At 47.4% G+C, this 13,595-nt stretch overlaps 2 protein-coding genes across 4 annotated transcripts in view; both read right to left on the reverse strand.

Moving 5' to 3' along the window:
* LOC125439818 (SLAM family member 7-like) overlaps window positions 1-13,595 on the reverse strand; it is a 273,063-nt gene that overhangs the window by 157,735 nt on the left and 101,733 nt on the right. The window lies entirely within an intron of this gene.
* LOC125439826 (T-lymphocyte surface antigen Ly-9-like) overlaps window positions 1-13,595 on the reverse strand; it is a 109,628-nt gene that overhangs the window by 72,319 nt on the left and 23,714 nt on the right. The window contains exons 3-5 of one of the 3 annotated variants that reach the window (XM_048509113.1): window positions 11,529-11,633; window positions 11,325-11,416; window positions 7,529-7,644 (exon numbers count right to left, since the gene is read on the reverse strand). The exons of 1 other annotated variant lie outside the window; for it this stretch is intronic. In XM_048509113.1, coding sequence (XP_048365070.1) covers window positions 7,570-7,644; window positions 11,325-11,416; window positions 11,529-11,633 — 272 coding nt within the window. In that variant the 3' untranslated portion in view covers window positions 7,529-7,569. Of the gene's footprint in view, window positions 1-7,502; window positions 7,645-11,324; window positions 11,417-11,528; window positions 11,634-13,595 lie in introns of those variants that run through there. One more of the 3 variants, XM_048509122.1, reaches the window with a different exon arrangement.

The raw sequence follows: 13,595 nt of genomic DNA on the forward strand, positions 1-13,595 counted from the left end.
TTGGAGGTCGGGGTAATGTGACTCCACTGGAGTCAGATCTACTTTCGCTTTCCAAAGCAGCCCCCAGGGAATGTTTCCCTTTCCAAAGCAGCCCCCAGGGCGGTTTCCAACACAGACTTGTTACTGCTGCTGCAGAACTGGCGACGTGGAAATAGCTGCCAGGGGTTGGGGAGCCTGCCTGGGAGAAGAGAGTTGCTTTGGCTGACATTTGTAGGCTCCGCTCAGGAGGTAGGAAGATGTTTCTCTTTGCATTCCAAAAAGGCCTGTGGGACCCTCAAAGGGGGTGCCCCATCCCCCATTCTTTGCTAAGGAGATGGGGGCTACCCTTTTGAGGGTCCATAACTTTGGTCCCCCTGAACCAAACTGCACCAAACTTGGGGGGGGGGGTGCCATCAGGACAGTCTCCAGATGATTCTATGATACTGCTGACCCCCAAAAGAGCATGCTGGGAGCGTATCCATTTTCCTCCAGCCCAGGAAAGGACTCTGCCTCTTCTCTCCTCTGCCCTGGTGCTAGGGGAGGGGGCTTTTCAGGCCAGCCCCCCCCCCCCCGGTTCCTGCTAGAGGCCTGTCTGGAGAGCTCACAAGCAGGCTGGGAATCTTCTGGTCTCTGGTCCTGGCGGCACCCAGCACCCAGAGGTATATTCTTTCAGTTCTCAGAGGTTCCATTCAGCTGTCTCAGGCCCAACAGCTGTCTCTCATACCAGAAAAAAATCAGTCAACGTTGGGAGAGGGCCGTGGCTCAGTGGTAGAACTCTGGCTCTGCATGTAATGGGTCCCCGGTTCAATCCCAGGTGGCGTCTCCAGTTAAAAAGGACCAGGCAGGAGGTGATAGGAAAGACCTCTTCCTGAGACCCAGGAGAGCTCCTTGATGTTCAGGTGAGCAAGAGGGACTGGAGAGAATTAGGGCTGCCAGGTACACGGGAACAGTTGCCCCTTCTCACTGTTGCTCATCCTCAAGCAGGAAAAAAAACGGGGGAGGGAATGACTGCAGACTCCGAGTTCCAGGTCTTCCCTTTGGGCCCTGGAAAGTTACGGAGTGCCCCCTGGTGGCAAAAACACAGACCTGTCTACAACAAGTCAAGTACTGGGGAGACAAGCTCTTGATGGGGTGTGTGTGTTTGTGATAATGGTGGCAGCCCCCCCACTGCTGCATTCGGGGTGCGGCTGAGATGAGGCCCCATCTGAGAAGCTGGCACCAAGCAATGGCACCCCACAGGACCTCAGCCATTGCGGCATCTGTTTTGTGGTCTCTGGATTCGAACCCAGAGCTTGCGTCCTGAAGGGAAAGTTTGAATCCCCACATTTTATTTGTTTGTTGGATTTTTTCACTGCCCTTTCCTAGTGGACTCAGGGCGGTTTCCAACATTTGATAAAATATGAAACATTTGGGGAGACCGGCTGCTGATGGCCCCCTGTAACATCTGTAACATCTGTAACATCAGTGGATCCTGCCACTCCCCCTCCTTCTGGTTTTTTAGCGGATTGTTAGTAGGCGCCATCTATTACGTTGATTTTAGTATGCTGCGTTTTAATGGGGTGGGGTTATTTTATTTATATAGAGCCAATCTAATTAATATTTATCGGATTTTAGTCTTTGGTTTATGTGCTCTATTTTGTTCTGTTGTTCACCGCCCTGAGCCCTCCGGGGGAGGGCAGTATATAAATTTAACAAACAAACAAACAAACAAACAAACAAACAAATAAATAAATAAATAAATAAATAAATAAATAAATAAATACCTTAAAACATACACTTTTTATTATTATACAAAGCAGTTATACACAGCAAACAAGATCAATATGCTGGATTTTGTATTACATCACACGTCGGACACTTCCCAAGCATTATTATTATTATTATTATTATTATTATTATTATTATTATTATTATTATTATTATTATTATACACATAACAACACAGCACAAGTGTCTGGAATTCATCTCTGAATATCGAGTCCTTCCCAAGGACCTAGGATATTAGAGGTATTTGCGTAGAATATGTGCAGTTCCTAGAAGTGCTGCTTTCTGCAGCATGTGGACTGGATGGGTTCTGTCCAAGTTTAGGCTTTCCAGATGTTTTTTCAAGATTTCTTGGGATTCCTCCTAGAGCAACTCGACTACTGCGTGGGATTACTGTTGTTCTTTTTTTTTGCCACAATCGCTCAACTTCCTCAATTTGTAGGTGGTCCTTGTATTTTGTGATCTTTTCCAGCCTCTTTTGTCCTTCTTACCCTAAAGTTGTCAACTGGCACAGCAACATCTATGAGCCAAACATGTTTTTTTCTCTATCACTGTTATGTCTGGGGTGTTGTGTGCCAGGTGTGTGTCTGTCTGTATTCTAAAGTCCCAGAGTATTTTTGCTTCTTCATTTTCTTCTCTGGCTTGTGCTTTCACTGCATTACTCAGGTCTTGCTACAGGGCAGGCCGTGCTCTTTTGCAAAAGTGTTGTCCTTAGTGCAACCATTGCTGCTAGCCCCTATTGTGACGTTCCTGAGATAGTCACTGGTTTGGGCCATATTTTCTTACAACAGCAGATGATGTGCTCCCACGGTTTCATCATTTTACTCTTTGCAGAGACGGCACTTTGGGTCATTGTAGGACTTTTCGATTCGTGTCTTTATTGCATTTGTCCGTAATGCTTGCTCCTGGGCAGCAAAAATCAGGCCTTCAGTTTCCTTCTTTAGAGTTCCCCTTCTGAGCCACTCCCATGTTTGCTTGCTGTCAACCTTCCCTTCAATGTTCTTAAAGTACTGCCCATGGAGTGGCTTGTTTAGCCACTGCTCCTTTCGTGTTTTAAACTGTTGGACTCTATACTCTTTTGATTCTTTACTCTTTATTATTATTATTATTATACTATACTCTTTTGATTCTTTACTCTATACTTTTGATTCTTTACTCTATACTCTATACTCTTTTGAATAATACTCTTTATTATTATTATACTATACTCTTGATTCTTTACTCTTTACTCTTTATTATTATTATTATTATTATTATTATTATTATTATTATTATTATTATTATTATTATTATTATTATTATTATTATTATTATTATTATAAACCGCCCTCCCCCGGAGAGCTCAGGGCGGTGAACAAACAAATAGATAGAGCACAATAAAATCAGTAATATTGAAATTTAAATAATCATTAAATAACGACTCTATATATATATTAAAACTGACCCCATTAAAATGCAGCTTTCTAACATCAAGTATATCGATGGCGTCCTACTAATAAATCCCTAAAAAGAAAGGGGGGGAGAGTAGGGACAGCAGGGTCCACAGATGTTGTAGAAAAAAGGGGGGATGGCCACGGGCAGGGTCTTCTCTGTACTGGCACCTTAGAACTACCACTGAAAATTAAGATAAAAACAACATAAAACTACCGCAGGCCATCAGTCGATTGATATGTGGGTCTAACATTCTGTGGTATTCTTTCTATTTAATTTAGCAAGACCCCAGCAGAGGGATCACGGGGAACAAGAAAAGGGGAGGAGGGGGGGAAGAACCTGATTCTTTCAAAAATAACATCCCAGGCCAAGGTCAAAGGCTGTGGCCCCCACACTATCCAGAGGTCTCTGGGGCTCTTGATCTGTTCCCTTAAATTGTCTGCTCCTGTCCACAAGAACCTGCCCTTCCTCTGGAGGCAAGGGGGCAAACGGCCACGGGCAGGGTCTTCTCTGTACTGGCACCTTATGTATGGAAATTCTTGTCCTCACCTCTCTGCCTGGGGCTTACTCTCGAATTTTGGGCATCATTATTTGCACCAACATTATTTGCACAGCTCTTTTCCCCGCATATAAACTATTCCGTACCACCTTCTATAGGATTTTCCTGCTGTTCCTTTTTTATTATCCCGAAGGCTGCAAATCAGAGTAAAGTGAATAGGCCTGCATTTACTTGGGGACCCCATATACCCCTCCGAGAGCTTTATTCTTGGCTACGTCTAATCTGTTAGTGGTGCCTTGCCCTAAAATGTTCAAACCTGGTGGAACACTCTGTCAAGTAAAACCAGAGCTCTGTGGGATCGTGTGCATTTCCGCAGGCCCTGCAAGACAGAGATGTTCTGCCAGGCCGACGGTCGCGGACAGCAGTGGTTAAAACCACAGCGTGGCCTTCACCCTCCCCTGCTTCCTCCTCCTCCTTGGTTCTCGACAGGGCATCTTCAGGACAGCACCAATCTAGGGATGCTTAAATCATTACTGTATTTTAATGTGGATTGTGGTTTTAAACTCAAAGGTTTAATTGCCTTGTATCTATTGTACTGCAAGCCACCCTGAGTCTGTCCTGTCTGGGGTATCAATGTAACTGTTATTGTTATTACATATGAGTAGAAAGGCAGCACAGAATTTTCTAAATAAATAAGCGATTCAAGGACATGGAAGGAGTCTTGTCTGGTTCTTATTTCTCCCCACAAATTCTACCTTCGTAGTGCTACCGCCCAAGTGCTAAGACCCCCATCTCCAGTCACAGGGAAGTGAATGAAAACTGTAAAAGTCTGCAGGTGTCAGGAAGCCATGGTTGGGAGGGGGAGGTACTGGGGAGTGCTTTTGCAATTGCAGGTGCTGCTTTATCTGCTTCCCTGGCCTTGGAGCTCGGCGGCTGGGACGGGCCTTCAGGCTGGACTTTGCCTTAATGTCTTGGTTCACATGTTGGGGTGGGGAGTTGCTGCAACATATTATGAACTGCTTTAGTGCCTTTTCTTCAGAACTATCTTCTCCTGTCTGTCTCATGTCTTCAATAAAATCATTGAACTCATCAAGTGAGTTTGGTTTGATTTTTAATTCATAATGAATAAACAAAAACATATCAATACAATAGAACTAGGCATAATAACAACCTCATTTACAATAAAGCCTAGCAATAGTCCAACATCAGCTTAATAAATACTTAATATTTCTATCTCAGGTTAACAAACTTGTAACATAATCAGCATAAAACATGAAACATAAAACGTTTTCATAGCAGTAATAAAACATTTTGAAGGCATTTTGAAAATGTTTTCCAAAAATGATTTCTGCTATGTGGCATGGCCCATTGCTGTGTCCAGATTTGTGAGTTGGGGCATGTTCTATAATGTGATGGTGAATTTGAAACGACCTGGTGGAAAAAATCATTGTTTGGTCACTGTGGGAGAGGGTGGCCACCCACGGGGGGGGGGGGGGGGATCAAACTCAGGTTTTGCCCAGGGTTCCAGTTTGCCTAGGCACGCCTCTGCTCCCCGTCAGCTTGCCCCTCCTTCCTCCAAGGAGCTAATTTAACACACTCTGCTCACCAATCAGTAATAGCCGCTCCAAAAATCTTCCAAGCAAAGCTATTGCCAAAAATTTTATATGGCATCCCAATTTGGGTCAGTGACTTTCAATCTGATATCGAACAAATCCAAGTACAATTTCTGAGAAGGGTCTTGGGAGTACCAAATAGTGTCACCTATCCAACCTTGTGTCTTGAAGTTGGTCTCTCACTTGTCGAGACAGAAGCCTGGATTGCCACTATAAAGTATTGGCTTAAATTACATTTTAGATCTTCTGCAGGTGACATAAACTTAACCCTTTTTAAAGATAAGTTTCAATTTTGCTGGTTTAAAGTCATCGAGGACAAAATTAGAACCATAGGGATTGATTTGGATAATGTTGGGATTGACAGCGAACTGTATATCCTTAACCAAATTCGGGAAGGACTGAGGGATTCTGAGCATCACATTTTTTATCCTACAAAGGCAGCTGTATGCCCTCCCGCTCCCTTGGTATACAGCCAAGCTACAGAGCAAGAGCCAAATATTTCACATCTCTGTCATCTATTAAGCAACGCCGCGCATTTATGTTAGCACATTTCAACAGCTTCCCATCAGTGGTTACTTCTGGGAGATGCCTCCAAATTCCCAAGCAACAGAGACTATGCCGTTGCGGATGTGGATCTCCTGAAACCATATCTCATATCCTCCCGGAATGTCATCTTCATAGTAACTTGCGCATGATTTTAATCCACCCTTTGTTGCTTCCAAGGCTTAATCACTCTAAATACCAGACCACTCGCTTTTTGTTAAGTGACTGTAGTCCATCGATTACCTTGGCAGTGGCTAAGTTCTTGAAAAACATTTTAAATACCAATATTTAAATGTTCTGGATTGTAAGTTGTCTGGGTGCGGGGGAGCCCTGGCCCCCTCCCCGGCCTTGACCCCCGCCGCGCGGCCGGCCGACAACTCCCCGGCGGCGGAGCTGGGGCCGACGACGCCCCGGTGGCGGAGGAGACTGCCGGCAGGGGAAGCACCATTGGTCGGCCGGCCAGGGAACCGGCCGACGAAGAACAGCCCCACCGCCGCGCCAACGGCTCGGGGAATCGCCCCACTCCTCTTCCGGCCGGCGGGGTCCGCAGAGGTGCCGCTGGCAAGGGAAGCAACGCTGGTCGGCCGGAGAGGGAGCCGGCCGACAAAGAACCTCGCCGCTGCCGCGGCAAGACAAAAGCCACGCCGGGCGAGCGAGATCAGCTGAGCCCTCTTGGGCTCATCAGGGGCGACAGCCGGGAGGTGAATGGCGGAGGGGCGGGGTTTTCTTCCCCCGCGTCGGAGGGCGAGGGGATAAAAGACAGGAAGTCCGGGGCGTTGGGGGAGACCGGGAAGGAGGGAAGGGGTGGGAGTGCGTGCGGGAGGGAAGAGCCAGGGAGAGTTGGGAAAGGCTGCCAAGGCAGGGGCTGGAAGGGAGGCGTCCCTGCTCGCCTTGCCTAACGTTCTGCGGACCCTGGGCCACCCCTGGGTGGCAGGGGCATCCTGTGGCTGAGACGGCTGTCTCAGTTAGTCCACTCCCCGGAGAACGGGAGTGAGGCCGGTGATTCCAGCAGCCGGGCAGGGGAAGGAGGGTTGGCAACTGGGGTCCCGGAGGGGACCCCGCCCCGGGCGCAGGACATAAGTGTATTTGCAGTTTGTATGCCATTAAAGGTTGCATTGAATTGAATTGAACACACTTCTTCTCTAAGGTAGGTTGGGCTGAGGAACAGTGATTTGTGAGGCTCACAATAAGCTTTCTAGTTGAGCAGGGATTTGAACTCGAGTTTTTTTGGCCAACAATATCCTGTACATCTCATGGGCTCCTCCGCCCAGTACTGGGCTGAAGCTGATAGCAGACTTGAGCAGTACTACTCAGAGTAGACAAGTGGTCTTGTACAGCACACCCCCACCTTCATGAAGAAAAACTCCACACAGCTGTTTCATTCAAAAGAAGGCTTTTACCATTGAGTTGCTCTATGGACAAGATACTATATACAAAGTAATTCAAGCAGGTATATAAAGCAGTCCAACAAAGTGCTTCGCCAGGCACTTGTTTTCCTAAGGAACAAACACACAGTACATTGCTGTTGCTTATATACATGGTTCCACCACTGTAAAGGTCACTTGCATCTGGATAGAACCGGTTTGCTAGCTGTCAGATCATTCCTTTCTTGCTGACTCATACCTCTGCTGGATAGGATATGATCACCATGATCTAACTGTCATGGCATGCCATTGTTAGGGAGGTCAAGTTCTGGCAAACGCATTGTCTTTCTAAGCAAGGGTCTTGCAGTGTAGCATATTAGTGTACCACGAATGTTACAGGAGGCCTCAAAGTGGGATTCTCTGGCAGGCATGGAGAGAAACGGTCAGGATCCTGGGAAGGAAAAACACATGCCCTGTTTGTATTCTGCACTATTTTTGGCAAAACAACCACCACCACAACAGAGAGTCATAAGAACATTAACAGCATCCTGCTGGATCAGACCAGAGAAGTTCCATCTAGTCCAGCATCCTGTCTCACACAGTGGCCAACCAGATCCTCCGGAGGTCCAAGCACGGGACACGGAGGGCAAGGCCCTCGTAAGAAAAGAGACTCTGCTTTTGTTCTTATTTGAAAATGAAGTTTCTGATTCTTGCGACGTGTGAGAATCACCTGGTAAGATCCTGACAGCTGACGGAGGGCTGAGTGAGGTTCCCAGAGATCAGGACCAGGAGGTCAGAATCTTGCACACAGCCGGTGCGCAAAGGCAGGAATAAGTTATGCAAAACTAGCAGTAAAGCTCGTTGCACAAACAAATACAACGTGCTCTAGAAAGCTGCTGGTGGAATAACTACGCCAACCCTGCCTGCCTTTCCTCTCCACTTGGACCACCTCCCCAGCTCTCCCCCGGTACCCCCCCTCTTCCTGGATGCCTGCATCAAAATGAAAAGTTTAATGGTAGCCACTGAGGAGGGGTGACCTCACCTATCTTTTCTCCCCCCCCCCTCACCTCCAGGTCACCAGCTTTCTCCTCCTCCTCCTCCTCCTCCTCCTCCTCCTCCTCCCAGATGCCTGTATCACCATGCAACAGTTAATGGCACAGTTTAATTTGAAAGTCATCTCCTAAGACCTGGGAAGGACCTGCTTTTGGGCTGCATCTTTGTTGCCATCAGGCGAGTGCAGAATTCAACTACCAGAGAGTTCTTTGGGCCCACGTCAGTCAACAAGCTGGTCACAGCATCTGTACGAACTGTAGCTTCTGCACAGTCTTCAAGGGCAGCCCTGCACACAATGCATGCCAGTAATCTAATCTAGTTTATCCAACCAGTGCTCTACTGGTCATTTCTCGTTTTTTAAAGGCTTTTTGACATTCTAATCCTGCCAGAGAAGGAGGTCACGTCATGTGTCAGATCCGTTGTTAGATGGCAACTCTGATAACACCTTAAAAATACATTTCGGTTGACTCAGGAAAGTCAGGCTTCACTATGGAATGTGCCATGCATGGAGAGAGATGGAAAACACTGTTAGCCCTGCCCTTCATACCCTGCTTTGTTAAAATATAGATCTCATATTATTTTCCTGTGAAACTGTACTGGCAAATGCCAACTTTTCATATTTGTGTGTGTGTGTAGCAGGATGCCCACCTAGAAGCAGGCGAAAAGCAAAAGGTCTGTTTGCAAGATTAAATCAGTGAATGAGTTACTCCAGTTACTAGAATCTGGAAGCCTCATTGCCCATGGGACATGATCTTGATTACCACACCCCGCTAAACTGTTGTGACGTAATGGATCCTGGAAAACTCCCTGAGACCTGACTTTACATTTACTACGCCTTGTAGAAAGCATTTCCTCAACAATTGTTCCTTTCTTGCATTTCCTCTACCTATAGATACAATCTCCCTAACCTAAAACAATCAATCCCTTCCAGATCTCCTCAAGCCTCAGCCAAATTTGAATACATGGGCAGAGACTCCAAAGAGTTACTCTGCATAAAGCCATTCAGAGCTTCTCTGATATAATCACATATCAATTGGCTCCACTATCCTGGGAATTAGTAGCAGTAGATGAGCTTTTGATTGTTCCTTTCTTGCATTTCCTCTACCTATAGTCCCCCAAGGATCCGTTTTGGGACCAGTGCTCTTTAACCTATTCATAAATGACCTGGAAGTAGGGGTGGGTAGTGTGGTGGCCAAGTTTGCAGATGATACCAAATTATGTAGGGTGGTGAGAACCACAAAGGATTGCGAAGAGCTCCAAGCGGACCTTGATAAATTAGGTGAGTGGGCTAAGAAATGGCAAATGCAGTTCAATGTAGCAAAATGTAAAAGTGAGGATGCACATAGGGGCAAAAAATCCAAACTTCACATACTGCGCTACAGGGGTCAGTGCTATCAGTCACAGACCAGGAAAGGGATTTGGGCGTCTTAGTTGATAGTTCCATGGGAATGTCAACTCAATGCATGGCAGCTGTAAAAAAGGCAAACTCTATGCTGGGGATCATTAGAAAAGGAATTGATAATAAAACTGCAAAGATTGTCATGCCCTTATATAAAGCAGTGGTGCACGACCCGCATCTTGGAGTACTGTGTCCAGTTCTGGTCGCCGCGATCTCCTTCAAAAAGGATATTGGAGGAGACTAGAAAGTGCAGAGAAGGGCAACGAGGATGATTGAGGGACTGGAGCACCTTCCCTATGAGGAGAGTGGGGCTACAGCCGCTTTTGGGACTCTTTAGTTTGGAGAGGAGGCGGCTGAGGGGGGGGATAATGATTGAAGTCTACAAAAAAATTATGCATGGGGTAGAAATGTTGACAGAGAGAAATTTTTCTCTCTTTCTCACAATACTAGAACCAGGGGGCATTCATTGAAAATCCGGGGAGAGAAGAATTAGGACTAATAAAAGGAAACACTTCTTCACGCAACGTGTGATTGGTGTTTGGAATCTGCTGCCACAGGAGGTGGTGATGGTCACTAACCTGGATAGCTTTAAAAGGGGCTTGGACAGATTTTATGGGAGTGAGAAGTCAATTTTATAGGCTACCAATCTTGATCCTCCTTGATCTTGAGATTTCAAATGCCTTAACAGACCAGGTGATCGGGAGCAACAGCCGCAGAAGGCCATTGCGTTCACATCCTACATGTGAGCTCCCAAAGGCACCTGGTGGGCCACTGCGAGTAGCAGAGAGCTGGACTAGATGGACTCTGATCTGATCCAGTTGGCTTGTTCTTATGTTCTTATGTTCTTATGATTAGCTCAAGCCAGCGATACCAGCATAGGAAATTCCAGAGACTCTGGGAAAATGAAACTGAAACTTACCTATTCCCGACCTTACCTGCGCAAAAGGTATAAAAGCATTGTGCACCCTAGCCTCAGTGCTCAACTTCTGGCCTGCACCTCCCTTGGTCTAGTTGGTTTGAGACATGATATATCGTCCTTCGCCTGGATTTCTATGCTGGCATAGGAATTCTTTCCTTCTTTGAGATCTTCTCTGCAGAATTTAGGTAACGTATAGTCCCTTGCTCCCCCCTTCTACTCTATCATCCAAAACCTATCTTTTCCTCCCTGTTTATATACTAAGGAACTGTGTGTGTATGTTTCTTAATGTCTCACTGTGTGATTGTTTGCAACCAAAATTCATATAAACATATTTAAAACTATAATTTGGTCTCTTTTGCATTCTCTGTGGAACGTTTCAAAAGCCAATTCTGGTATAGTTGTTACAAAGATCCCACCTAGCCTACCTCTCGCACTGCTAAGCTGAGTTATTTTCCCCATTGCTACTTTGAAGATATATTCTAACTGTTAAGCTAGGTAACAACCCAGAGTCTTTCCTGCCAGGTGTGTGGAGGGGAAGAGCCATTACAGTTCCCTGCCTGACCCGAGAGGCTGAAGAGGCTACTGGGTGACCCTCCACGGAGGGAGAGAGGGCAGGCAGGAGACCCCAGGAGAAGACGGAGAAGGGGCAAAACCTAGAAGAGCAAAGGTGGGAAAGGGAGTCTGTACATGTGAAGTGCTTCATCCAGGTCGGCCAGCAGAAACACGGTGCTGCTGGAAGACAGCCCTGGAAGACACTCACCTGTTCATCCTCACCTTCTGGGGGGCTCCTCTTCTCCTGCACCTCCACATACTCGGGAGGGTCTCTCTTCTCAGGCTTCGTCAGGGAAAAAGCTGCAGAGTTTAACAGGAGGGAGGTTATTCTGTGGCCTGGAGGGGATGGACCAGAGCAGGAAAGATGCCCCCCTTAACCAGAGCTGATGGGGGATGAAGAGAAGTTCCCTACCTCTTGGGCATGGCCTTTTCTTCCACTGCCAAACCCCCACACCTGCAACCAGGATAAGAAACGCCACAAGACCAAGGATCCACACGTACACGAGACGACCGTCATCTGCAAGGAGGAACAAACTGCTCTGGGCATCTGCTGCAAGCAGCCCCCTCCCTAGTGACCTCCCTTCAGTGGAGGACAGCTGCCTCCAGAGATGGGGGAGGGATGAACCACAATGACCAGCCTCATTTGCTGGGCTTGGGTGACACCCTTGGCCCTGTCAGCTGGCCCGGGACAGGCTCTGCTCAGAGGGAACAGATAGAGAAATGCATCAAGGTGTTTGTTCTCCATGGAGGAGGGTCTCTGAGTTGGCCACTCTGGGGCCATTTCTGTGCAGCCTCAGGAGAAAGAGGCAAAGACCCTTACCAAAGACAGAGAGGCGGAAGGTCTGCCTGAGAACCTCTCCAGAGGCAAACACAACTAGAGCTTCCAATGTACAGCTGTCCTTCTTCTCCAGGGCCCTGATCCTTAGCGTGGTCCCATCCGCCATCTCCAGCCACTGCCTGAACGGGTTCCAGGTATTTCTCCACTCCAGTTTTCCATCCTCCAGTTCAGCAATCAGCACTTCTGGACCAGACCCTGCTCGCAAAGACCACTCAATTCTAGCCACTGGTTGTGTTGCAGGTAACTTGAGAGGGAAAGAGGCAGATCCCCCCAGGATCCCGTTCACCTGGACAGGTGGATTCTCTGCTGGATTACTTCTGGCACCTGCATTTTCATTATTTAAGGGGGGAGGGAGGGAGAGAGAAGAAAACAATTCAGGTGAAAGGAGAACTGGTGCTTCTTCAGCATCAATCAAAGGGGGGGGGATGAGGCCCTCCCCATCTCAAAGGAGAGAACCTGTCACCTGGCCCGGCTGGGAACCGGCCTGAGGTGGGGGCTGATATAAGGTTGGGCATAAACTAATGGGGAAAAAAGTAATGAAAAATCGGCAGAGAAGACTTTTCCGAGCTTTTCTCCGGCTGGTCTTTTCTCTTTCAGGAGGGCGTCTCCTCGTAAGCAAGCGTGATCCGCAGCTCCCTCGCCTTCCTTACCCGGCCTGACAGTGACATAGGTCCAGATTTTTTAGGGGGTGCGTTCAGTGGCTGAGCTGACTTTCCGGTTGTTCCATTCCATGCATTGTTTCAAGTAAGCCTGACATGTAATGGGAGGGGTTTGAACCCAAGAACAAAAAACCCTGTACAATCGGGCTCCTCGCTGCCATCTTCAGGCCGACAGGGTGCGCTGCCCGGAGCCCCCAGGACCAGATGGCCGGAGCTGGGAGTGCCTCAAGGGCAGAGGCGTAGCTAGGGAAAATGGAGCCCAGGGCAAAATCTGAGTTTTGCGCCCCCCCCCAAATATAGGCAGCCTCCCTCCCCCACCACGACCACCACGACCTACAAGGGTCAGTGCTATCAGTCACAGACCAGGAAAGGGATTTGGGCGTCTTAGTTGGTAGTTCCATGGGAATGTCAACTCAATGCATGGCAGCTGTGAAAAAGGCAAACTCTATGCTGGGGATCATTAGGAAAGGAATTGATAATAAAACTGCAAGGATTGTCATGCCCTTATATAAAGCCATGGTGCGACCGCACTTGGAGTACTGTGTTCAGTTCTGGTCGCCACATCTCAAAAAGGATATCGAGGAGATAGAAAAAGTGCAGAGAAGGGCAACTAGGATGATTGAGGGACTGGAGCACCTTCCCTATAGAGGAGAGGAAAGGCTGCAGCCGCTTGGGACTCTTTTTTTTTTTTAGTTTGGAGAGGAGATCGTCTGAGGGGGGGGATATGATTGAAGTCTATAAAATTATGCATGGGGTAGAAAATGTTGACAGAGAGAAATTTTTCTCTCTTTCTCACAATACTAGAACCAGGGGGGCAATCCATTAGAAAATGCTGGGGGGAAGAATTAGGACTAATAAAAGGAAAACACTTGTGATTGGTGTGGATTGGTGTTTTGGAATATGTTGCCACAGGAGGTGGCAGGATGGGCCACTCACCTGGATAGCTTTAAAAGGGGGCTTGGACAGATTTATGGAGGAGAAG

Source organism: Sphaerodactylus townsendi, linkage group LG01 (assembly GCF_021028975.2).
Source record: "Sphaerodactylus townsendi isolate TG3544 linkage group LG01, MPM_Stown_v2.3, whole genome shotgun sequence".
NCBI lineage: Eukaryota > Metazoa > Chordata > Lepidosauria > Squamata > Sphaerodactylidae > Sphaerodactylus > Sphaerodactylus townsendi.